The 25667-nt window shown below is 43.3% G+C and overlaps 1 protein-coding gene across 4 annotated transcripts in view; it reads left to right on the forward strand.

The window, feature by feature from the left end:
• LOC139578479 (neuroligin-1-like) overlaps nt 1-25667 on the forward strand; it is a 370060-nt gene that overhangs the window by 125720 nt on the left and 218673 nt on the right. For 3 of the 4 annotated variants that reach the window (XM_071406136.1, XM_071406138.1, XM_071406134.1), the window contains one exon: nt 20819-20878. The exons of the other annotated variant lie outside the window; for it this stretch is intronic. In XM_071406136.1, coding sequence (XP_071262237.1) covers nt 20819-20878 — 60 coding nt within the window. The remainder of the gene's footprint in view (nt 1-20818; nt 20879-25667) is intronic. 4 annotated transcript variants of the gene reach the window in all.

Consider the following 25667-nt stretch of genomic DNA (forward strand, 5'->3'; position numbering starts at 1 on the left):
CTTCCCCAGGGACTTTAACCACACACTGCCACTGGTGAAAGCGGTGTCTATCTTCTCTGACTTGGTGCGGAAAACATAATGAAAAACATAATGTGGGGGCTGAAGCAGGAGGCTGCCATGACAACTCAGAGCTTACCTGTAGCACTGAGTAGGAGGTGTGAAAGTAATGAATGTTTGAAATCGCAGGTGGATAAGATATGTACACCAGCCATGCGACAAGTTTCCTGATATTATGGGGAAATTTGCTCCATCTTTCTCCGACACTTCCTCCCCAGTGACTTCTTTAATGGACTGAGATTACATAAGTCTATAAGTGTACTAAGCATGGTGTCTTCCAGTCTTACTGGGCATATATCGGTCCACTAATACAGGACTAGTAAAGGCCCAGTGCACTACTTTTGTGAAAGAATATCTCTCTCTAATGACAAAGAGAAAACAGTTTTTTCGAAAAACAGAAATACCTTATTTACATAAGTTTTTAGCCCTTTGCTATGAGACTCAAAATTGAGCTCAGGTGCATCTTGTTTCCATTGATCATCCTTTAGATGTTTCTACAACTTGATTGGAGTCCACCTGTGGTAAATTCAGTTGATTGGACATGATTAGGAAAGGCACACACCTGTCTATATACGGTCCCACTGTTGACAGTGCATGTCAGAGCAAAACCAAGCCATGAGATCGGAGGAATTGTCCGTAGAGTGCTGAGACAAGATTTTGTAGAGGCACAGATCTGGCGAAGTGTACCAAAACATTTCTGCAGCATTGAAGGTCCCAATGAACATAGTGGCCTCAATCATGCTTAAATAGAAGAGCTGGCCGCCCGACCAAACTGAGCAATCAGGGGAGAAGGACCTTGGTCAGGGAGGTGACCAAGAACCCCATTGTCACTCTGACAGAGCTCCCGAGTTCCTCTCTGGAGATGGGAGAACCTTCCAGAAGGACAACCATCTCTGCAGCCTCCACCAATCAGGCCTTTATGGTTGAGTGGCAAGCTGGAAGCCACTCCTCAGTAAAAGGCATATGACAGCCCACTTGGAGTTTGCCAACAGGCACCTAAAAGACTCAGACCATGAGAAACAACATTCTCTGATCTGATGAAACCAAGATTGAACTCTTTGGCCTGAATGCCAAGTGTCACATCTGAAAGAAACCTGGCACCATCCCTACGGTGAAGCATGGTGGTGGCAGCATCATGCTGTGGGATGTTTTTCAGCGGCAGGGACTGGGAGACCAGTCAGGATCGAGGGAAATATGAACGGAACAAAGTACAGAGAGATCCTTGATGAAAACCTCTTCCAGAGCACCACCTTAGACTGGGTCGAAGGTTCATCTTCCAACAGGAAACGACCCTAAGCAAACAGCAAAGACAACACAGGAGTGGCTTCGGTACAAGTCTCTGAATATCCTTTATTGGCCCTGACTTGAACCCGATTGAACATCTCTGGAGAGACCTGAAAATAGCTGTGCAGTGATGCTCCCCATCCTACCTGACAGATCCTGAGAGGATCTGCAGAGAAGAATAGGATAAATTCCTCAAATACAGGTGTGCCAAGCTTGTAGCGTTATACCCAAGAAGACTGAGTAAAGTACAAAGTACTGAGTAAAGGGTCTGAATACTTATTTAAATGTGTTATTTAATTGTTTTAAATTAAATTAGCTAAAATTTCTAAACCTGTTTTTGCTTTGTCACTATGGGGTATTTTGTGTAGCTTGATGAGGATAAAAAAATCTATTTAATCAATTTTAGAATAAGTCTAACGTAACAAAATGTGAAAAAAGTGAAGCGGTCTGATTACTTTCCGAATGCACTGATATACACTGCTCAAAATAATAAAGGGAACACTAAAATAACACATCCTAGATCTGAATGAATGAAATATTCTCTACATAGTTTTCTTTACATAGTTGAATGTGCTGACAACAAAATCACACAAAAATGATCAATGGAAATCAAATTTATCAACCCATGGAGGTCTGGATTTGGAGTCACACTCAAAATTAAAGTGGAAAACCACACTACAGGCTGATCCAACTTTGATGTAATGTCCTTAAAACAAGTCAAAATGAGGCTCAGTAGTGTGTGTGGCCTCCACGTGCCTGTATGACCACCCTACAACGCCTGGGCATGCTCCTGATGAGGTGGCGGATGGTCTCCTGAGGGATCTCCTCCCAGACCTGGACTAAAGCATCCGCCAACTCCTGGACAGTCTGTGGTGCAACGTGGCGTTGGTGGATGGAGCGAGGCATGATGTCCCAGATGTGCTCAATTGGATTCAGGTCTGGGGAACGGGCGGGCCAGTCCATAGCATCAATGCCTTCCTCTTGCAGGAACTGCTGACACACTCCAGCCACATGAGGTCTAGCATTGTCTTGCATTAGGAGGAACCCAGGGCCAACCGCACCAGCATATGGTCTCACAAGGGGTCTGAGGATCTCATCTCGGTACCTAATGGCAGACAGGCTACCTCTGGCGAGCACATGGAGGGCTGTGCGGCCCCCCAAAGAAATGCCACCCCACACCATGACTGACCCACCGCCAAACCGGTCATGCTGGAGGATGTTGCAGGCAGCAGAACGTTCTCCACGGCGTCTCCAGACTCTGTCACGTCTGTCACATGTGCTCATGTGCTCAGTGTGAACCTGCTTTCATCTGTGAAGAGCACAGGGCGCCAGTGGCGAATTTGCCAATCTTGGTGTTCTCTGGCAAATGCCAAACGTCCTGCACGGTGTTGGGCTGTAAGCACAACCCCCACCTGTGGACGTCGGGCCCTCATACCACCCTCATGGAGTCTGTTTCTGACCGTTTGAGCAGACACATGCACATTTGTGGCCTGCTGGAGGTCATTTTGCAGGGCTCTGGCAGTGCTCCACCTGCTCCTCCTTGCACAAAGGCGGAGGTAGCGGTCCTGCTACTGGGTTGTTGCCCTCCTACGGCCTCCTCCACATCTCCTGATGTACTGGCCTGTCTCCTGGTAGCGCCTCCATGCTCTGGACACTACGCTGACAGACACAGCAAACCTTCTTGCCACAGCTCGCATTGATGTGCCATCCTGGATGAGCTGCACTACCTGAGCCACTTGTGTGGGTTGTAGACTCCGTCTCATGCTACCACTAGAGTGAAAGCACCGCCAGCATTCAAAAGTGACCAAAACATCAGCCAGGAAGCATAGGAACTGAGAAGTGGTCTGTGGTCACCACCTGCAGGACCACTCCTTTATTGGGGGTGTCTTGCTAATTGCCTATAATTTCCACCTTTTGTCTATTCCATTTGCACAACAGCATGTGACATTTATTGTCAATTAGTGTTGCTTCCTAAGTGGACAGTTTGATTTCACAGAAGTGTGATTGACTTGGAGTTACATTGTGTTGTTTAAGTGTTCCCTTTATTTTTTTGTTTTAGCCAAATCTCTCAGATTCAATCTAACATATGCTGTTCTCTCTCTGCCTGTCGCCTCCTCCCTCAGTCTGTCTTCCTCTCCTCGGCTGTGCAGCCATTTTAAAATGGAACCTGCTTAAGGTTAAACTGGCTCTACATATTGTAAGATCTACTCTTAGCTTCATAGTTTCCCTGTTTGTTAGAATAACCTACAAATAACAGATGTTCTTCCTTTAGACTGTCTGTGTATTTCTTCAGAGGACTGTTCTATCATCCCTTGTCTTCTCTATGGGCATGTCTGTAGGGAGAGTCTGTAGTCAGTTTGATTCTCCTCCGTGGGGAGAAGACCAAAATAAACCCCTGCTTATCAAGCTGTCTGCCATGTAACTACAAATCCAGTTTTAAATAGCTAAACTACAGCCCTGCTTCCTGCTTTATTGTGAAATATAGCTTTTACTTCGGTCATATTTGCAGTTGGTTTATGTCACTGCAATGTTGTTATGCTCTCCTAACCCACACTTGTTCTGTGCTGTCTGGGACTGGGTTGTTCTCTAGTGCATTGCAACTTACACAGAGAGATGATCAAATCGGCCACCGTCTTCCGTGCGATCCATAGATGACCGTATGCTCATCGATTTTCTGCCAGCCTTTTAATGTATCTATAGAACAGGTCGATGCCTCTGTGGGAAGAATTCTATATTTTTGTGTGATGAACTACTTAATCATTTCCGTTGGTCACTTGCGTGAGAAAATCCATATCCATTTTCCTTTTGTCTTTTATTGGCCTGTGCTTTTCAAGTCATCAGAAAGGGAGAGGGGGGATAGCAGATTAACGGGTCTGCTTCATACTTTGATACTAATTAAAGCTTTCTGAGACGAATTTACTAGTTCATTACCCCTCCCTGGAGTAATGATATGTGGGAGTTTACCCTGATAATCCTCCAAAGTGCACATGGTTCTCAGCGTTTAAAATAGCATTTATGCTAGGAACCACCTTTTCACCACTCCTCTGCCTCTCTGTCTGTCTTTCTCTTTCTCCTACTTTGATCCACTATCTGTGTGTCTCTGCCGCTCCCTCCCTCTTTCTATCCCTCGCTCTGTGTTCCTGTATCTCGTTCACCCCCCTCCATCATCTGTTTTCATGCCAACTACTTTATCACTCTCCACAGAGTAGGGCTTGTCTGTACAGGAACTGCCCTGGTACATATTTATACAGTTTGAAGGCAAACACCAAAATGGATTTGAAATGAATTTGGAGCTGGCGAGCAGCTTAGTGTCATAGCTATTTTTTTTACTAGTGTGCCCTCCAAATGGAGATCTGATAAGAAAAACATTATCTTCCTGTAGTTTAAGTGTTCTTGATGCAATAGGCCTAGATGCCAATTAGTGATGGGGGAGAAATTGATACAGCTACATATTATATCGATAATTTGACTCCAAATTAAAAAAAAATGTTTACAATTTATTGTTATTGGTTTTCTTAGTTGGTAGCGTTAGCTAGTGCTAGTCGACCGTCCCGACACCAAAACGTGTATATTTTTCATCCTATTGCTTGTTCTCCATCTTCTTTTTAAATAGAATTGTGAGAATCTCAGTACATATTGTATCTGCACCTAAGTATTGTGATATCATATCGTAAGGACCTTTGCAATTCCCAGCCCTAATGTCAATGCTTGCATGTAGCGCTCTACAACGCCATCCATTAAAATATAACTGTTGAAAAGACTCACTATGGGGATAACTTATTCTGTAAATCCAGGCTTTAGTTTCCTAAATACATGTATACTGAATGCACTTTGATGCATGTTTACATTTAAATTATAAATCAATAGTGACAAATGGTTGGATGATTTTGAATGTTTCAGGAGCCAGATATGATCGTTGTAGTATTGTCAACTGTTTATGAAGTCACTTTGAGCTGTCAGTTACTCAGGTGATCTGCCAAAACTAACACTATACGACCATTGCCCAATCTAAGAGATGATTTCAAATAATTTCCAACATATATCTTATGCTATATCAAAGTAAGCTGATGCTACTTTGCAGTGTTGTTTGCTCAAACATGTTGCCACTATATAATCAGACTTTTCCCTTTTCGTAGATTTAATTGGAAATCGACGATGAATAATTATTTTTGCAATGTTTCTCCATTCAGCCGATAAGTGGAGCCAGCCAATACTGTACCAGGCTGGCCAATTGAGAGGCCATGTTGTTCAGACTGGATGCAATGCTGCTGAGATATGCTCATTAACTTGAAAACAGGGAAGTAGAAGATCAATTAGCCAGGCTTGGGTGCTGCTGATGTAATTGAGTGGTCTGCAAGTGGAAGACATAGATTCAGCATTATGCTGTGTACGAGCATTCTGACCATAGGTGGACACCAGGGGATAAACAGAGATAGTTGTGACAGTGTTACAGTAGTTGGCAAAGATTCTTGCAGTGCAGTAGCATACTTTTGATACCTTACCATAGGTTTACACTAGGGGATACAGAGAAATATGCTTAGGGCTAGTTGCAACAATGGTAGAGTTTGGCAACGATTCCTTCCCACTTTTGAAACCTTTCTGTACTGAATTACCTTGGTCTTGATATGATGAAAGAGTAGATACGTGGTTTAATAGATAGAAGCATAGATTAGTTACTAGATAGGGGATTTGTAATGGAAATCGACGTCCTCCTTGTGAGGGTAAAACTGATGGAAAACAATGTTTTGATGATTAATTAGCATGCTGCTATATTTTTCAAATGTGTTTCATTCTTTACAAGTAAGCTCTGACAGCGAATGCTTCTCCTCTGTGCCCATCTATTGTTGAACAGTAGACCATCAGGGGATCGTTGTTGTTATTGTGTTTTTCTCCTACATTTAACTGATAAACAGAAACAGTAGCAGAGAGAGGAGATAAGAACAACATTGGAGGAAATCCAAAATCAACATGATTATTTTTTTCTCTAAAGGAAAATCTCTTCATCTTATCGCTCTTTGGATATCGCTACTCTATTTCTAATTTTGCCTTTTTATTTCTTGATCTATTTTTGTGTTTTCTAAACGAGCAGGAGATATAGATATAAAATGTACCTCGGGGTGTTGTTGCTTTGGTTTACATTTACATTTACATTTAAGTCATTTAGCAGACGCTCTTATCCAGAGCGACTTACAAATTGGTGCATTCACCTTATGATATCCAGTGGAACAACCACTTTACAATAGTGCATCTAACTCTTTTAAGGGGGGGGGGTTAGAAGGATTACTTTATCCTATCCTAGGTATTCCTTAAAGAGGTGGGGTTTCAGGTGTCTCCGGAAGGTGGTGATTGACTCCGCTGACCTGGCGTCGTGAGGGAGTTTGTTCCACCATTGGGGTGCCAGAGCAGCGAACAGTTTTGACTGGGCTGAGCGGGAACTGTACTTCCTCAGAGGTAGGGAGGCGAGCAGGCCAGAGGTGGATGAACGCAGTGCCCTTGTTTGGGTGTAGGGCCTGATCAGAGCCTGAAGGTACGGAGGTGCCGTTCCCCTCACAGCTCCGTAGGCAAGCACCATGGTCTTGTAGCGGATGCGAGCTTCAACTGGAAGCCAGTGGAGAGAGCGGAGGAGCGGGGTGACGTTTACTAATGCTCTTGTCTCCCTGGCAAGATGCAACGTTCACTTTTAACCTTCGCTCCACTGTTTCTTTTCTTCTTTTTAAGTGGGTGACAGGGTTTAAATTTAGCTTTGATGAGACAGGATTGAACTTGGTGATTTGGATGATAGATACAAAACCTCTTTCTCCTGGAGAACATTAAGGGGAGTTGAGCCATCCATTATTCAGCCTCACATTACTATCAAAGGCAGCCAGCCTTGCATGTTGTGGAACTGTTCTTCACCCTGCCATTGTGTTGCCTGATTTTAAGCCTTGCTCTCAACAGGTAATGGGCATAGCTTTGGTTCATATCAGTGTTGTACTGTCTGCAATAGGGTTGAATGGCGGGAACCCGGTTACCGAAATATACCGGGATTTACCGGCCAAAACCACTCCCTTTAACTGAGATAAATAACTGAGAGAAAAAGGTAAATTATAATGAATTATTTATACGAACAGCATGGCGTGAAATGGAACTGTGAAATGATATGCGACGTCTAAATTTGGCTTCTCTATGGTCTCCGCAGAATGAATCATCAATGCTCAGGGTGGGGACAGACAGCCCATTTCAGCATGGAGCGCAGTTCACAATGCATGTAGACCTATCATCTCATCATAGTAACTTTTTTTCTTGTGACAGGTAGGCCTACATTTCCTGCAGCATAGTCTATGCTACAGTAATGTAAAGACACCTTATCATTTAATTGTAAATATTAAACTTTTTTTTATTGCAGCTGCAGAGTTTTAAAACATCTTATCACTCGAATATCATTGCTTTAAATCAGTGCAGCGTGAGCACTCTCTGGGTCTTTCTCTCCATCAACTCCATTCAAATTTAATCCAAAGGCCTATACAGTGCATTTAGAAAGTATTCAGACCCCTTCACTTTTTCGACATTTTGTTACATTACAGCCTTGTTCTAAAAAAGTATTTAAAAATATCATGAATCTACACAATACACCATAATGACTAAGAGAAAAACGTTTTTGGGAAAAACATGAATACCTTATTTACATTAGTATTTACACACTTTACTATGAGAGTTGAAATTGAGCTCAGGTACATCCTGTTACCATTGATCATCCTTGAGATGTATCTACAACTTGATTGGAGTCCACCTGTGGTAAATTCAATTGATTGGAAATGATTAAGAAAGACACACACTTGTCTATATATGGTCCCACAGTTGACAGTGCATGTCAGAGCAAAAACCAAGCCATGAGGTTAAAATAATTGTTCATAGAGCTCCGAGACAGGATTGTGTCGATGAACAGATTTGGTGAAGGGTACCAAAACATTTCTGCAGCATTGAAGGTTCCCAAGAACATACAGTTAAAGTTGGAATTTTACATACACCTTAGCCAAAAACATTTAAACTCAGTTTTTCACAATTCCTGACATTTAATCCAAGTAAAAATTCCCTGTCTAAGGTCAGTTAGGATCACCACTTTATTTTAACAATGTGAAATGTCAGAATAATAGTAGAGAGAATGATTTATTTCAGATTTTATTTCTTTCATCACACTCCCAGTGGGTCAGAAGTTTACATACACTCAATTAGTATTTGGTAGCATTGCCTTTAAATTGTTTAACTTGGGTCAAACGTTTCGGGTAGCCTTCCACAAGCTTCCCACAATAAGTTGGATGAATTTTGGCCCAATCCTCCTGACTGAGCTAGTGTAACCGAGTCAGGTTTGTAGGCCTCCTTGCTCGCGCACGCTTTTTCAGTTCTGCCCACAAATTTTCTATAGGATTGAGGTCAGGGCTTTGTGATGGCCAGTCCAATACCTTGACTTTGTTATCCTTAAGCCATTTTGCCACAACTTTGGAAGTATGCTTGGGGTCATTGTCCATTTGGAAGACCCATTTGCGACCAAGCTTTAACTTTGTGACTGATGTCTTGAGATGTTGCTTCAATATATCCATATAATTTTCCTACCTCATGATAACATCTATTTTGAGAAGTGCACCAGTCCATCCTGCTGCAAAGCACCCCCACAACATGATGCTGCCACCCTGTGCTTCACGACCGGGATGGTGTTCTTCGGCTTGCAAGGCTCCCCCTTTTCCATCCAAACATAACGATGGTCATTATGGCCAAACAGTTCTGTTTTTGTTTCATCAGACCAGAGGACATTTCTCCAAAAAATACGATATTTGTCCCCATGTGGAGTTGCAAACCGTAGTCTGGCTTTTTTATGGCGGTTTTGGAGCAGTGGCTTCTTCCTTGCTGAGCGGCCTTTCAGGTTATGTCGATTTGGAACTCGCTTTACTGTGGCTATAGATACTTTTGTACCCGTTTCCTCCAGCATCTTCACAAGCTCTTTTGCTGTTGTTCTGGGATTGATTTGCACTTTTCTCACCAAAGTACGTTCATCTTTAGGAGACAGAACGCGTCTCTCTCCTGAGCGGTATGATGGCTGCGTGGTCCCATGTTGTTTATACTTGCGTACTATTGTTTGTACAGATAAACGTGGTACCTTCAGGCGTTTGGAAATTGCTCCCAAGGATGAACCAGACTTGTGGTCTACAATTTTATTTCTGAGGTCTTGGTTGATTTATTTTGATTTTCCCATGATGTCAAGCAAAGAGGCACTGAGTTTGAAGATAGGCCTTGATATACATCCACAGGTACACCTTCAATTGACTCAAATTATGTCAATTAGCCTATCAGAAGCTTCTAAAGCCATGACATCATTTTCTGGAATTTTCCAAGCTGTTTAACGACACAGTCAACTTAGTGTATGTAAACTTCTGACCCACTGGAATTGTGATACAGTGAAATAATATGTCTGTAAACAATTGTTGGGAAAATTACTTGTGTCATGCACAAAGTAGATGTCCTAACCAACTTGCCAAAACTACAGTTTGTTAACAAGACATTTGTGGATTGGTTGAAAAAATTGCTTTAAAAACTCCAACCTAAGTGTATGTAGACTTACGACTTCAACTGTACAGCAGTGACCTCCATCATGCTTAAATTGAACTGAGCCAAACTGAGCAATCGGGGGAGAAGGGCCTTGGTGAGGGAGGTGACCAAAATCCCGATGGTCACTCTGCAAGAGTTCCTCTGTGGAGATGGGCGAACCTTCCAGAAGGACAACCATCTCTGCAGCACTCCACCAATCAGGCGTTTATGGTTGTTTCCCAGTCCCTGCCACTGAAAATCGTCCCCACAGCATGTTGCTGCCACCACCATGCTTCACTGTAGGGATGGTGCCAGGTTTCCTACATACTTGATGCTTGGAATGCAGGCCAAATAGTTCATTCTTGGTTTCATAAGACCAGACAATCTTGTTTCTCATGGTTTGAGACTCCTTTAGGTGCCAAGCGGGCTGTCATGTGCCTTTACTGAGGAGTGGCTTCCGTCTGGCTACTCTACCATAAAGGCCTGATTGGTGGAGTGCTGCAGAGATGGTTGCCCTTCTGGAAGGTTCTCCCATCTCCATAGATGAATTCTGGAACTCTGTCAGAGTTACCATGGGGTTCTTGGTCACCTCCCTGACCAAGGCCCTTCTCCCCTGATTTCTCAGTTTGGCCGGGCGGCCAGCTCTAGGGAGAGTCTTGGTGGTTCCAATCTTTTTCCATTTCAGAATGATGGAGTCCACTGTCTTCTTGAGGACTTTAAATGCTGCAGAAATGTTTTGGCACCCTTCCCCCTGATCTGAACCTCGACACAATCCTGTCTTGGAGCTCTACGGACAATTCCTTCGACCTCATGGCTTGGACATGCACTGTCAACTGTGAGACCTTATATAGGCAGGTGTGTGCCTTTCCAAATCATGTCCAATCAATTGAATTTACCACAGGTGGACTCCAATCAAGTTGTAGAAACATCTCAAGGATGATCAATGGAAACAGGATGCACCCGAGCTCAATTCTGAGTCTCATATTGAAGGGCCTGAATACATATGTAAATAACGTATCTGTTTTTTTATATTACACATTTTCAAAAATGTCTAAATCCATTTTTCGCTTAGTCATTATGGGGTATTGTGTGTAGATTGATGATTGATTGGGATTTTTTTTAATCAATTTTTTATTTTTTTTAAATGTTTTTTAAAATCCATTTTAGAATAAGGCTGTAACGTAACAAAATGTGGAAAAAGTCTGAATACTTCCCGAATGCACTGTATATAGATGTCATACCCTTCAATGCAATATTAGCCCTATATTTAGCTAGTTAATAATGGGTTATGCATAATAAGCTTCATACTTATAGCCTCTGTCTCTTGCGCAATATGCACGCACCTGTGCTCCGCTGGCCTCTCTCCTTAAAAAACACTCATTAGCTCTTGGAGTCCCATGCAGAAAAAGCTAGACTAGAACAGCTGGCTGGACATCATTTTTTTTGCATTTCCTATACCAATAGACTTCAAAGAGGGATGTATGCTTTTCTTTTGCTTAATGTTAAATACAACAGCCAATATAACCCATGGGTAGTTTGAAAGAAGAGCAAACGCGCAATGGCAGTAGGCTATAGCAGTTATTTATGCAGACTGATAACCATTCAATCTTTGTGAAGAGAACTGAAAGCCTTCTGCAGCTAGTTCTAATGCTATATTATTCAATAATGTCATTAGAATGATGAAGATAAGGACAACAAAACTTATTTAAAACCTCTAACGAGTCACAAACCCGGATCCGGGATCCCCCCCCATCAAAAAAGCTGACTAGCATAGCCTAGCCTAAAGCCACAGGGATATCATATAATCAAATGTTCATGAAATCACAAGTCCAAGACACCAAATGAAAGATAAAGATCTTGTGAATCCAGCCATCATTTCCGATTTTTTAAATGTTTTACAGGGAAGACAAAATATGTATTTCTATTAGCTAACCACCATAGCAAAAGACACAACTTTTTTTTCTCCACCATTTTTTTACTCCATCAGTAGCTATCACTAATTCGACTAAATAAAGATATATATAGCCACTAACCAAGAAACAACTTCATAAGATGACAGTCTGATAACATATTTATGGTATAGCATATGTTTTTTTAGAAAAATTTGCATATTTCAGGTATAAATCACAGTTCTACATTGCAGCTGCAATCTGAAATAGCGTTGGAAGCAGCCGGAATAATTACAGAGACCGACGTCAATTACCAAAATACTCATCCTAAAACATTTCTGAAAAATACACAGCATACAGCAAATGAAAGCCCAACATCTTGTGAATCCAGCCATCATTTCTGATTTTTAAAATGTTTTACAGGGAAGACAAAATATGTATTTCTATTAGCTAACCACCATAGCAAAAGACACAACTTTTTTTTGTCCACCATTTTTTTACTCCATCAGTAGCTATCACTAATTCGACTAAATAAAGATATATATAGCCACTAACCAAGAAACAACTTCATAAGACGACAGTCTGATAACATATTTATGGTATAGCATATGTTTTTTTAGAAAAATGTGCATTTTTCAGGTATAAATCACAGTTTACCATTGCAGCCACTATCACAAAACTCACCCAAAGCGACTAGAATAACTACAGAGAGCAACGTGTATTACCTAATTACTCATCTTAAAACATTTCTGAAAAATACACAGCGTACAGCAAATGAAAGCCCAACATCTTGTGAATCCAGACAATATTTCAGATTTTCTAAGTGTTTTACAGCGAAAACACAATATATCGTTATATTAGCATACCACATGAGCTAACATCACCCCAGCATTGATTCGAGGCAAAAAGCGCGATAATGTTATCACCACCAAAATATATTAATTTTTTCACTAACCTTCTCAGAATTCTTCAGATGACAGTCCTGTAACATCATATTACACAATGCATATAGAGTTTGTTCGAAAATGTGCATATTTAGCATCACAAATCGTGGTTATGCTATGTAATCAGTCAAAACATGGCATGCATTCTGGCCGGCGCCATCTTGGAAGGGCACCTAAGTTTACGATTATTTATCGATTAGATTGACAAAAAAAATACAGGTTGGACAGCTAATGAAAGATGCATTGGTTATTAATGCAACCGCTGATTTCGATTTTTAAAATTAACCTTACTAGACATACAGTGTGCGTTACAGCCAGACTAGTGCCGCAATATTGGCCGAAAAATGCGTTTACATTTTTCCACATAAATACGGAATAAAATCATAAATAGTTCTTACTTTTGGACGAGCTTCCATCAGAATCTTGGGCAAGGTGTCCTTTTGTCCAAAAGAATCGTTGCTTTGTGTAACGTCAGGTGAATGATGGGTGTAGAGTCAGGCGCAGAGAGAGCAAAAGTATTACGGGGACAAAACGCTTTAATGTCCACAGCATGAAACAGGAAGAGGTACAAAAGGGTGACGCCAAAACACAGGCGCAAAACAACCCACAGACCACTGTTTAAATAAAGCTGGACAGCGAAAATCCCACAATCCAATAATCCACTCACGACGTAAAACATGAACACACAAAATAAGCCCGCACAAACACTAGCGGGCGAAACTAACCTAAATAGTACCCCTCCCAAAACCCCAACAAGAAACAGGTGAAAACAATTAGACAGACATAAACGAAAAGGAAAAAGGGATCGGTGGCAGCTAGTAGACCGGCGACGACGACCGCCGAGTGCCACCCGAACGGGAAGGGGAGTCACCTTCGGTAATATTCGTGACACTTTGTTGTAAAACGTCCACTTCAACTTCGGAACTAGCAGCTAACAGTAGCTACCTGGCACACACATGTCCAAATCCTCAAACGCAATACTACGAAAATTCCGAAAATAGCAATATACTCGCATAAACTGATATAAATCGGTTTCAAATAACTTCGTTATGATGTTTCTAACACCTATACCGAATTAAATTACAGACGGACATATCTAAGGCCGATAACTGAGCGTTTCAAAATGCTATCCTGGGGTCTTGCGTTGAGTAATGGCGGAAGTCGAAAAGGGAGCGCACCTCGTTCCTTGCCCTTTTATAAGCTCTGACAAATACGTAGAAACACCATTCCACTTCTCATTGGTTACTGACATCCAGGGGAAGGCGGGTGCAGTTCATTTCGATCCATAGGGCACACACAGAGTTTTAAACTGATCCGAGATCAGAGCCTAGTTTTCAGACCTTCGCATGTCCTGTCATGATTTTCGCTGTAGAAAGAGTTCTGGTTCACCCACAGACATAATTCAAACGGTTTTAGAAACTAGAGATTGTTTTCTATCCAATAGTAATAATAATATGCATATTGTACGAGCAAGAATTGAGTACGAGGCAGTTTAATTTGGAGACGCAAAATGTCGAAGTTGAAACAGCACCCCCTGTAGTGACAAGATTAACTGTTGAAAGCGAGGAAGGAGTGAAACAACAATAGAGAAAGAAAGAGGAGGTAGGCTAAGAACATATTATGAAAGGTATACATTGTTTGTGTTTTTCTGTTGTGCGTAATGTGCCTGTATCAACTACTTATGTCATGCAATAAAATGCAAATTAATTACTTAAAAATCATACAATGTGATTTTCTGGATTTTTGTTTTAGATTCCGTCTCTCACAGTTGAAGTGTACCTATGATAAAAATTACAGACCTCTACATGCTTTGTAAGTAGGAAAACCTGCAAAATCGACAGTGTATCAAATAATTGTTCTCCCCACTGTATGTATTTAATAACAACACAATCATTCGGTCTTTTTTGGGCTTGGGATCATGAAATGTCTAATGTAGGGCTCATAAAATGTATTTCATGTATAGCTCATCATGCTCAGCTAGCATCCGGCTTGAATTTTTTTATCAAAGCTCTAATCAAATCCAGACATAGGCCTATTTATATGCTTTTGAATGACACTTCCGGTTTTGGCGGGAATACCAGGTTATCCGGGAGAAAAGGGATTTATTCTTGGGATGGAACATTTGTAAAATACCAGGAAAATATTCAGCCCTAGTCTGCAACACTGTTATGCTAACAGCTTGTACTTGTGTCCATTGACAGAGGTCTGGTTTGAATTATGATGATGATAATGATTAGTATTATTACATCATCTGTAACTTATGTTCAAAACAAAAACAACAACAACCTTGCATAGTTTTAGTGATTTTTAAAAATGTATTTCCAAATTCCATTTTGTGAGTTAGAGTAGGATGTATACCGGTTCATCGGATGGGAGAGATTAAATATTGATTAAAAGCTACATTTGTAACTTGTAGGTCCATATCAAAGGCTGCACACTACAAAAGAGAGAAAGAGAACATGTTTGCATTATTTTTGGAGCTGGGAAATAATGCCAAAATCTGCTGACGTACTGTTTGAGAGGAGAGGAGGGCTGGGGTTGAGGGATGTTGATGGTAGAGCTGAGCAACGCACTGCAGTCCTCTCTTTCATCCCCGCCGCATGGTATTACAGCACTTTGAAATTGAAATGATTTGAAAATAGAATACGGTGGCAAATTAGCCCGTTTGCTGTCCCGCTGGTACCGAGGTCTCTTTGAACATCCCTCTTTCCCAATCATCCATTGCGTTGCTGAGGCCTGGTCTCGGAGGCAAGCTCCGTTCTCCGTGTCATGTTGGGGTCCTGGGCTATAACCCTGATGAACCATGGCTGTCCCTCTCCTGTCAGAGTACACCACATCTGGAGTCTTAGAGCATCCAGCTAGTATAACACCATAGCGTTTTGTTTTGAAGCAGGTGCATTGTTCAACCTGCATGTTGGATTTGGCCTTTGGTCAGGGCCATGGGGTGGTGCTGGTGAATGTAGAAGTTTACAGGTGTCAGGATGTAGGTAGATTTGAGCTGTTTGAAGATGAGACTCCTGAATCACTCTCACTCTCACTCTCGACATCTAACTCAACCACAGCCATCTCCACACTTGATTGTCTCATGTCCTTTTGATCTATCAAAGTGATTTAGGATAGAAATTAAGCATACTTCATAGTGAGGGGATGCATAAAATCTGCACCAAAAAGACGTGGCCTGACTTGCTACCGTATCAAATAAATATGTCTGTATTTGCTGAAAAATGTACTAGCCTTAGTAAGCCTGGAAGAGAAAGGCATTGACAGGACTGTGTATGTAGACTGGGTTATGAGCGAGAGAACATACACTAGATTGATAAGAAATAACTATTTCTGCAGTGGGACATAACAATCAATGAGAATAGGAACATGTGAAGCATCGATAAGAAATCAACATTATAATATTTCCAATACTACATCTTGTGACTCCAGTACAATTAGCACCATCTGTATCTGCACTTTTAATTGGATCAATATTTTGCTCTGCTGGGTAATTGGTCATACTCTATCTAACTTGTCCTGGTGCTTACGAATGGAGATGCCACTCTTCATGATCAAATGATCAGGTTCTGAAAGGTTCTGCGCAGACCGGCTTGGCCAATAGCAGAGCTACTTGGTCCATCAAATGATTTATATTTCTGTGTGCTCCTTGCGGCGGGGCGGGGGGCTGAGTTGCTGACCCTCTCCCCTGTCAACTTCCCCTCAACAGGAAGGGTGCTCATTACTAGGTGTGTCATTTTGTATGTCCCTGTTATCCTTTTGACAGCTCCTAATGAAAGCCTCCCCCCCCCCTTACACACACACACACACACACACACACACACACACACACACACACACACACACACACACACACACACACACACACACACACACACACACACACACACACACACACACACACACACACACACACACACCGATGTTACCTGCCTTTAGATCCTGTCAGTGGCTGGCTCTAATGAGCACCAGCACCTTCAGAATCCAAAGGCGCTGTGACATTTGGGTCCCCAGGTCCTCTCTGCTCTCCCCAAGGGGGGTTTCCAAGAAAATAACCTATCTTTTTGCTGGAATTCACTACTGATATTTGAAACCCAGCATCATAACCTTTTTCGCTGGGTCCAGAGACCCTTGTTGACAGTCATTAGAATGTCAGCCGTGTTACGGGAATCAAATATTTATGAGACTCCTGTTGTTACCATTTGTGACTGATGTTACACAGTATTACACAGTGAGCAGTACGTGTGGAGAATATTTATCTATATAAAAGTATACGTATGAATCTTGGTTCATTAGGGGAGAAAACACAGAAGCAAATTCATATAACATCATGAAATATTCATGCTGGCAAGGTTACAAATGATTTTTGAAGAAAGAAATTATGATTGATGGCAGGTCTAACACTGTGCCTATACAGTATCCTACTTAGATTATCTCACTAGCAGCTGCATGGAAGAAAGCAAACAGAAAAGATGGGGATGCTGTGCAAAGAGAGTAAAAGGGTTGATTCATGTTGATTCCTGATGATTCCTGATACAACTGCTTTGTACTGTATATGACAGGCCAGGATAGAAAATAAGTCCCCCCTAGATGCATCTTGGTCAATTCTGTAGCAATTGGTCAACAAAGGAGAAAGCACACAAGCTCCATCCTTTCCCCCTCATACTTTACTTTAGATGTCACACATTTTAATATAGTATGTCTCCCCTCTACGAGGGTAGCTGATGCTCTCGCTCTCCCTGTCAGGCGTGACCAGTAGTAGGATCTCACATTTTTGTTACATGCGCCGAATACAACAAGTGTCGACTTTACGGTGAAATGCTTACTTACAAGCCCTTAACCAACAGTGCAGTTCAAGAAGAAGAACATGCGTAGTAAGACAGTAGGACAGCCAGGGTGCTGGGTTGGAACTGAGGGAAAATCAGGGCGGTTGGAGACTTTTAGTTCCATATGGTGTGGTTGGTTGCCTTGGGCTCGATGTGTTAGCCTACATGTGTGAGAAGCCTTGTCACAGGCAGGCAGGCAGCTGAGAGGGTCACCTGTTGTACTGGATGTATACTCTGCGACACATCACAAAGTGTTAGCCAGAGGATGTTTTTCTTCTGCAGAGCACATGGTAGTCACATGGTCTACCCTGCCTGTCTGTAAGCCTATAGTTTGAATACAGAGCACTGGAGAGCTGCATACCTGGTTTAGTAGCTGGCTTAACGATGAGTGCAGGTTGAGGTTACTATACTGTTTTAGAATGTTAAAACAGTCAAATCATCCCCAGCCGTACAACAGATAATTTGTCTGGGAGCTGTGTTTCTGCTTTGAGAGTGTGAATAGGTCAGTCAGTCAGTCTGTCAGAGAGCCAGCCTCTCTCTGTTGTGTGCCTCTAATATTTGGAGAGAGTCGGACGTCATTTCATCAACTGCACATTACATGGGTGGACGTAGTCAGTAGTGTCTGAGTCATTAATCAAAGAGATCTACAGAGCTGTGAGCCCTGTAATTGGCTGTATAGCCAAAGATAGGTTATTGTGCTGTTGGACTACATATGAAAGATAGGTTATTGTGCTGTTGGACTACATATGAAAGATAGGTTATTGTGTATTCTGCTCATGATCAATGGCACCATGTTATGGCACCACCTGCATTGAATGAAATATTTCAGCATATATATTTCACCATAGACACATTCAGTAATTTATCAAGGGATGGGAAATATTTATACATGGAAAAATACCTTTTATAACCTGTACTGTATCAGAGGTCAGTGCATAATCCCCAGATGTATTAACTTTTGTATGTTATAGACTGAGAGCCTATTGTTTTAATGGTCAAATCTATGATTGATTGAGTTGGTTTGTTTCCATTTGATAGGTCTAAGATCCTTGACGAATGTGTCGTAATGTGCACAATGTGAGATAGATTGAGCTCTAAGCATTAATTACCTCATCTGGCTGGAGCCTCGGGGTTCATAGTCTATTAAAGTGTTAAGGGCGCTAGGATCCCTGGAGTCGGCCGCCTGCTGCACACTGCACTGGCCCACCTGTTTTCCTGCATTACAGAGTGCTCGAGCGTGAAGTTGCACTTTGTCATTCAGAGATGAACACAAATCAATATCGTCAGAAAGAGGGATATGGAAATTAATTTAGAAAGGGTATGTAAGAGCTAGGCTACAGTAATATATCAATCTATCATCTGACTGGGAGACAGCATCACTGGTAAGACAGGCAGAGAGTGGGGGGGAGACAGAGACAGCAACACAGGCAGACAGGTTACCAGTCAAACAGATGGAGAGGCAGAGGAAAGAAAGGGAGAGAGAGGTAGACAGAGGTCAAGGGAGAGAGAGAGACAATAAAGACTGGGAAAGATAGAAAATCAGAGAGCCTCTCTAATCAGTGCAGTGGAGCCAGGTGTGACACACAAGTGTTGAGGTCTTCTAGTACTCCAAGAGAGTCAGAACGGGTTGAGAGGTCATTGTGTGGGGCCTGCCCCTCAGTCGCTTGGAGTTTAGTAGTGACATGTGATGCTGACAGCATGCTGTCATGCTTAGGGTTGCAAAATTCTGGGAACTTTCAATACATTCCCTGTTTTTTTCTGAAATCCCGGTTGGAGGATTTCTGGAAATACAGGGAATTTATTGAAATTGCTGTCCTGACTGATATAATCCAACCATCCCCTCAGTTAGGGGACATGTCACAGTCATGTCACAGGGCACTGCAGGACACTGCTCCAGCATCTCAATTCAGTTACCATACAGGCTTTATTTTGGTAACGGTTTCCTTTTTTTCTATGTATTTCACAAAATCAATCTCATCAACCCTGCTGGGTGAAACGTGATGTTAACGTCAAATGTTTTTTCTTCTCCAGAATGCTGCTAGAAATTAAAGTGTTGTCATGCCATTCCCTCTCGAGTTCTGTTCTGGCTACAAGACATGAGAAAAATACGTGTCTGGACTATTTTTATAGAATGAAATAGAAAACAGAGCATTTCGATTTCCCCCCTCTCATCCCTGCCTCTCATTACTTCCCTTTTTTTGATCTGCTGTGCTGTATGGTCATGTTGGAGCATGATCATAGGCAGAATGAGTTTGAGTGGTGTGTGTGTGTGAAGGCTTCTTTCATTAGCCATACTGTCTCTCCCTCTTGCCTGTGCTGCTCTCTGCTTACACATGCTTGACCCTAATGTAGGCTTGCATGTGTCTAGACTACAGCTCTGTCAACCTTGTAGTGTGTGTGTGTGTGTGCACGCCTGTGCCCGTCTGTCTCTCTGTGTGCCTGTCTGTCTGTTTGTCCATCTGTGTCGTGTTTGTATTACAGTCCATTACTGTGGATTATGTGCTGTTTCTCACTAAATTAATCCTGTCTTGGTTTACTCTGCTGCAGTCTCTGACCTATTCCCTGTTATATAATGGAACCTATAAGAGACAATGAAGCAAATTAACCTCTCTGTGTGTTTGGAGTGACTTCATCCACTTGGCATCCTGCACTGTGTGATCTGCTGTGATCCTGCAATGACATTACTTAATTTAGGTTCAATTTTGCATAGGTCCTCTCTCCTTCAAAAGGCTGAGATTGTTTTATATATCTTGAGTCCACTTGTGATTCAATCTTGGGTATTCTCCATGAAAATTCGCAGACGTGGGCTACTTATTGGAACTTCATTTTACAAGACACCCCCAAAAATGTCCTTACATGTTGAGTCAAAATGATGCAGAGGATATGGTCATTGGCTTCTTATGAGTAATTATATACAGTTAATTATATGATTGTCAATTTACTTGAACATTTCTGAAAGAGGGGTGATAATGACATGAGGTAAAGCTTGTTCTGAAAATACACTTTCTGTTTTACTGAAAAGGACTTATCTTACATTCTTGAATCTTTTTGAAAGAAACAGTCCTATTTTGAAAATCTTTCTTGTACTTTAACAAAAGTCATACTACCAAGCTCCACAAATGTGTATCATATTGTTTACATTCTTCTCTTTCAGTCTGATTTTTCACATGGAAAATCACTTAAGATGTATTTTTCTTTAGAGCATTTATAAGGTTTGTGTATTCTCTGTTTCCTCCATCTTCTCCATTCTTGATCCTAGGTCCCCTTACAAAGAAACACAATGATGATTTAGATGATAATGACGGGGTGGAGGATGAAGGTATTTTTTGATGCCAAACTGATTTGCATGACAAGGAACTCTCAAATTTTTTCTTCTTTGTTTTTCTTACATTTCTTGTCTTTTTTTCTTTTTTTATTGAAGATTTTTTTTCTTCGTCATTTTTGCTGGATTTGTTTTGTCTTTTTTGCTTGATGTTTTAAGAGTATGTTTAATGTCTCCCGTCATTCCAGAGTACTTAATCGTTAATAATCTAACATAGGTTTTTGCTTGAATTCTTTTTATTGATTTTTTTTTAAAATTTTTACATGTTGCATCCCACCTAAAAGAGGCTATTAACCCTTCAATCAAATCTTAATACATTTTTGCATGATTTTTTAAAGCTCTCCTCTTTTTTCTAAAATAAAAGATACCATTGCAACCCTGGGGAAGTGGATACCCCGATCAATACTAACACAAGTCACCTTCAGTTGTGTTATAAAAAAAGTGTTTCCTATGCAACATGTATGGATGTTCCTGGATTGTTATGGGCAATGACTTGCAACATGTTGATCACAAAGTTCCTTCTTAATGATGCCTCTTCATCACTATTTTACACAAATTCAAGTACATCATGGCACAGTGATATAAGCCTAGTGATCAAGGCCACCATTTCTAATTGACAAATATAAAAGGGGTTCCTCACTGAAAAGTAATAAACAGAAGAAAGTACTCTAATAACCACAAATGAATTTATTCAAAGAGAAAGTGAGGGAGTGAGAAAGTGATCTTCCTACTTAATGACAGAACAGTCTTAATAATGTACATCTCCTGCATAATCTGGTGAAATAAACACCAATTACAGAAAACTAAACGAGAAATGCAGCAGCTATCTTTGATCTGCAGCAACTTGCGATTTGCTGAGTACACACATCAAAAGATTAAAGAAGGCACAAATATACAGTGAAATCTCAGCAAGCCTCTCAAGTAGCCTATTCACTTGATAAAGAATCCAGGGCATATGAATAATCCTCTCTGAGACAGAAGACAATATGTTGTGAAAACCAACGCACTGAGATCTGTGAATGAAGTTTTCCAAGGACCAATCGGCTTGCTGTCTCACTGGTACTGCTCTTTCGACGTGTAACCTATAGCCACAGCAGAGATATGAAGTCAAACAAACACAACACCGGCCATGGAACCTCTCCATGTCATGGAATGTAAGATGTGCAGTTCTTTGTAGCTGCCGATACAGCTGTGGATTTGTAATGGCTGGAAGCTTTGGTCCTCCGGAGGATTATGACAGGGACATTCTCTTTATATCTTGTCTGCAAGGTCATAGAGATATTACGTGGGTGGCATTGCAGTGCAGTGCTTCTGCAGCTAGTCTTCTGTTATGTGAGCATCTTTATAGGAATGCACCTGTCCTCACTTACGCTGTACCTTGTCTCCATTTACCTCCAGCTAGGATGAGCCTAGCACACCATGGTGTTCACGTAGCATGCATGAAAGAAGCCTGTGATTAGTAGGCCCAGTTTAGACCAAATTGCCATTGAATCTCAAAAGCCAGTGAAACGGATGCCAGTGTGCTGCTAACAGTATAGCTTCCACCACCCTTTCTAAACTTGCCACACAGTGAGCGACCCTGGCTGTTGAGCTGAGCCCAACTGCGGATCAGTGGCTTGATGGCACCAGTGAAACAGACGTCAGTGTGCTGCTAACAGTATAGCTTCTTCTACTGTCCCTGCCCTTATACCGGGTTCGAACCAGTGATCCTCTGCTCGCAGACACACGTGACCACCCTCCTTGACAACGTACCGACTGTTTGAGCTATTGAAAAATATCTTAATTCAATAGCTCCAACTGCGACATTTCAAGCTAGCTGTAGAGTGAGCTCACAGTACGTTCTTAACTCCGTTACACCAGCACACATAATTCCCTGGCTTCTATTCCTCATTTATTGAGGTTTACAATTTTTGGACCTTGGTCAGAGAAGCCTGGAATCCTTCCAAAGAAATGTGAATGTGCACTTGCTTTTTTGCCACTCACAAAGCTGAAGTGAACAAAAGAACAAACAGCATAAAGGACAATGAATGACATGCATTATGTAATGGAAATCCTGACAGACAGACCTCTACACACCACAGCCATAACCCTCTGTGGCCAGATGTGTGTCACTTTAATCTGCTGCTGGCACCCGCACAAGAGACAGAGAGGGGCGACACATGTACTGTAAGAATCTCTCTCACGCACACATGTATGCATGCACTTACACAGACAGACACACAATCTTTCCAGTTAGTCTTCATTTCTAGTTTTATTTTACAGATTTAATAAATTGCCTTGCTGTTCTGTTTGTAACTATCTAGAGAGATCAGGTATTAGTCTCCTGTCTCAATGCATCACTAGTTTACACACTTGCATGAATACAGCTGCTATTAAAATCAAATCAAATCATATTCTGCGATTTAAATTAATTAATCAACGTGAATGAAAGATGTTGTCACGATCGTGCGGAAGAGATTCGGACCAAAACGCAGCATGAGGAAAATAAGCCATCTTCTTTTAATAAATGAACGAAGATGAACATGAAACGAAAACACTATACAAACAAACAAAAACAACAAATGATCGTGAAGCTAAATAACGCAAGTGCACAGACAAGCAACAAACGTTAAACAAGACAACTACCCACAAAAGCCTACTGCCTATGGCTACCTTAAATATGGCTCCCAATCAGAGACAAATGAATGACAGCTGTCTCTGATTGAGACCCAATCTAGGCAGCCAAAGACATAACTAGACAACCTAACAAACTCTATCCCATACACATACAACACCCATAGACTAACCAAAACACACACAACATACAATGCCCACCCCAACTCACGCCCTGACCAACTAAACAATAATCAAAATAACATAAAAATAGGTCAGGAACGTGACATAACCCCCCCCCTCAAGGTGCGTACTCCGAACGCACCACCAAAAGTCTAGGGGAGGGTCTGGGTGGGCATCTGTCCACGGTGGTGGCTCCGGCTCTGGACGCTGTCCCCACACCACCATAGTCACTCCCCGCTTCCGTATCCCCCCCCCCAATGACCACCCTCCAACTAAACCCACCTAACTGAAGGGGCAGCATCGGGATAAGGGGCAGCACCGGGATAAGGGGCAACACCGGGATGAGGGACGGCAGCTCCGGGCTGAGGGACGGCAGCTCCGGGCTGAGGGACGGCAGCTCCGGGCTGCGGGACGGCAGCTCCGGGCTGAGGGACGGCAGCTCCGGGCTGAGGGACGGCAGATCCTGGCTGGCTGGCGGATCCTGGCTGGCTGGCTCTGGCTGGTCATGGCTGGCTGACGGCTCTGGCTGGTCATGGCTGGCTGACGGCTCTGGCTGGTCATGGCTGGCTGACGGCTCTGGCTGGTCATGGCTCGCTGACGGCTCTGGCTGGTCATGGCTCGCTGACGGCTCTGGCTGGTCATGGCTCGCTGACGGCTCTGGCTGGTCATGGCTCGCTGACGGCTCTGGCTGGTCATGGCTCGCGGAAGGCTCTGGCTGATCCGGTCTGGCGGAAGGCTCTGGCTGATCCGGTCTGGCGGAAGGCTCTGGCTGATCCGGTCTGGCGGAAGGCTCTAGCGGCTCCTGTCTGGCGGACGGCTCTAGCGGCTCCTGTCTGGCGGACGGCTCTGTAGGCTCATGGCAGACGGGCGGCTTTGCAGGCTCATGGCAGACGGGCGGCTTTGCAGGCTCATGGCAGACGGACAGTTCAGACGGCGTAGGGCAGACGGGCAGTTCAGACGCCGCTGGGCAGACGGGCAGTTCAGGCGCCGCTGGGCAGACGGGCAGTTCAGGCGCCGCTGGGCAGACGGGCAGTTCCGGCGCCGCTGGGCAGACGGGCAGTTCAGACGCCGCTGGGCAGACGGCAGACTCTGGCCGGCTGAGACGCACTGTAGGCCTGGTGCGTGGTACCGGAACTGGAGGCACTGGGCTGGAGACACGCACCATAGGGAGAGTGCGTGGAGGAGGAACAGGGCTCTGGAGATGCACTGGAAGCCTGGTGCGTGGTGTAGGCACTGGTGGTACTGAGCTGGGGTGGGAAGGTGGCGCCGGATATACCGGACCGTGAAGGAGGACACGTGCTCTTGAGCACCGAGCCTCCCCAACCTTACCAGGTTGAATGGTCCCCGTAGCCCTGCCAGTGCGGCGAGGTGGAATAGCCCGCACTGGGCTATGCAGGCGAACCGGGGACACCACCTGTAAGGCTGGTGCCATGTACACCGGCCCGAGAAGACGTACTGGAGGCCAGATACGTTGGGCCGGCTTCATGGCATCCGGCTCGATGCCCAACCTAGCCCTCCCAGTGCGGCAAGGTGGAATAGCCCGCACTGGGCTAAGCACGCGTACTGGGGACACCGTGCGCTTTACCGCATAACACGGTGTCTGACCAGTACGACGCCCTCTCACTCCACGGCAAGCCCGGGGAGTTGGCTCAGGTATCCAACCCGGCTTCGCCACACTCCCCTTTAGCCCCCCCTAACTCCATAGGGATAGGAGCAGGAGGGCTGGGAGGTGGAAACGACAGGACCTGTTCCGAACGTCCGCGGGCAGCCAGCAGGTTGTCGAGACGGATAGCCATGTCAATAAGTTCGTCCAGCGTGAGTGTGGTGTCCCGACACGCTAGCTCCCTGCGGACGTCCTCCCGAAGGCTGCATCGGAAATGGTCTATTAAGGCCCTGTCGTTCCACCCTGCTCCTGCAGCCAAGGTCCTGAACTCCAGGGCAAAGTCCTGTACGCTCCTCGTCTCCTGACGCAGGTGGAACAGCCGTTCACCCGCCGCACGACCCTCTGGTG

Source organism: Salvelinus alpinus, chromosome 6 (genome assembly GCF_045679555.1).
Source record: "Salvelinus alpinus chromosome 6, SLU_Salpinus.1, whole genome shotgun sequence".
Taxonomy (NCBI): Eukaryota; Metazoa; Chordata; class Actinopteri; order Salmoniformes; family Salmonidae; genus Salvelinus; species Salvelinus alpinus.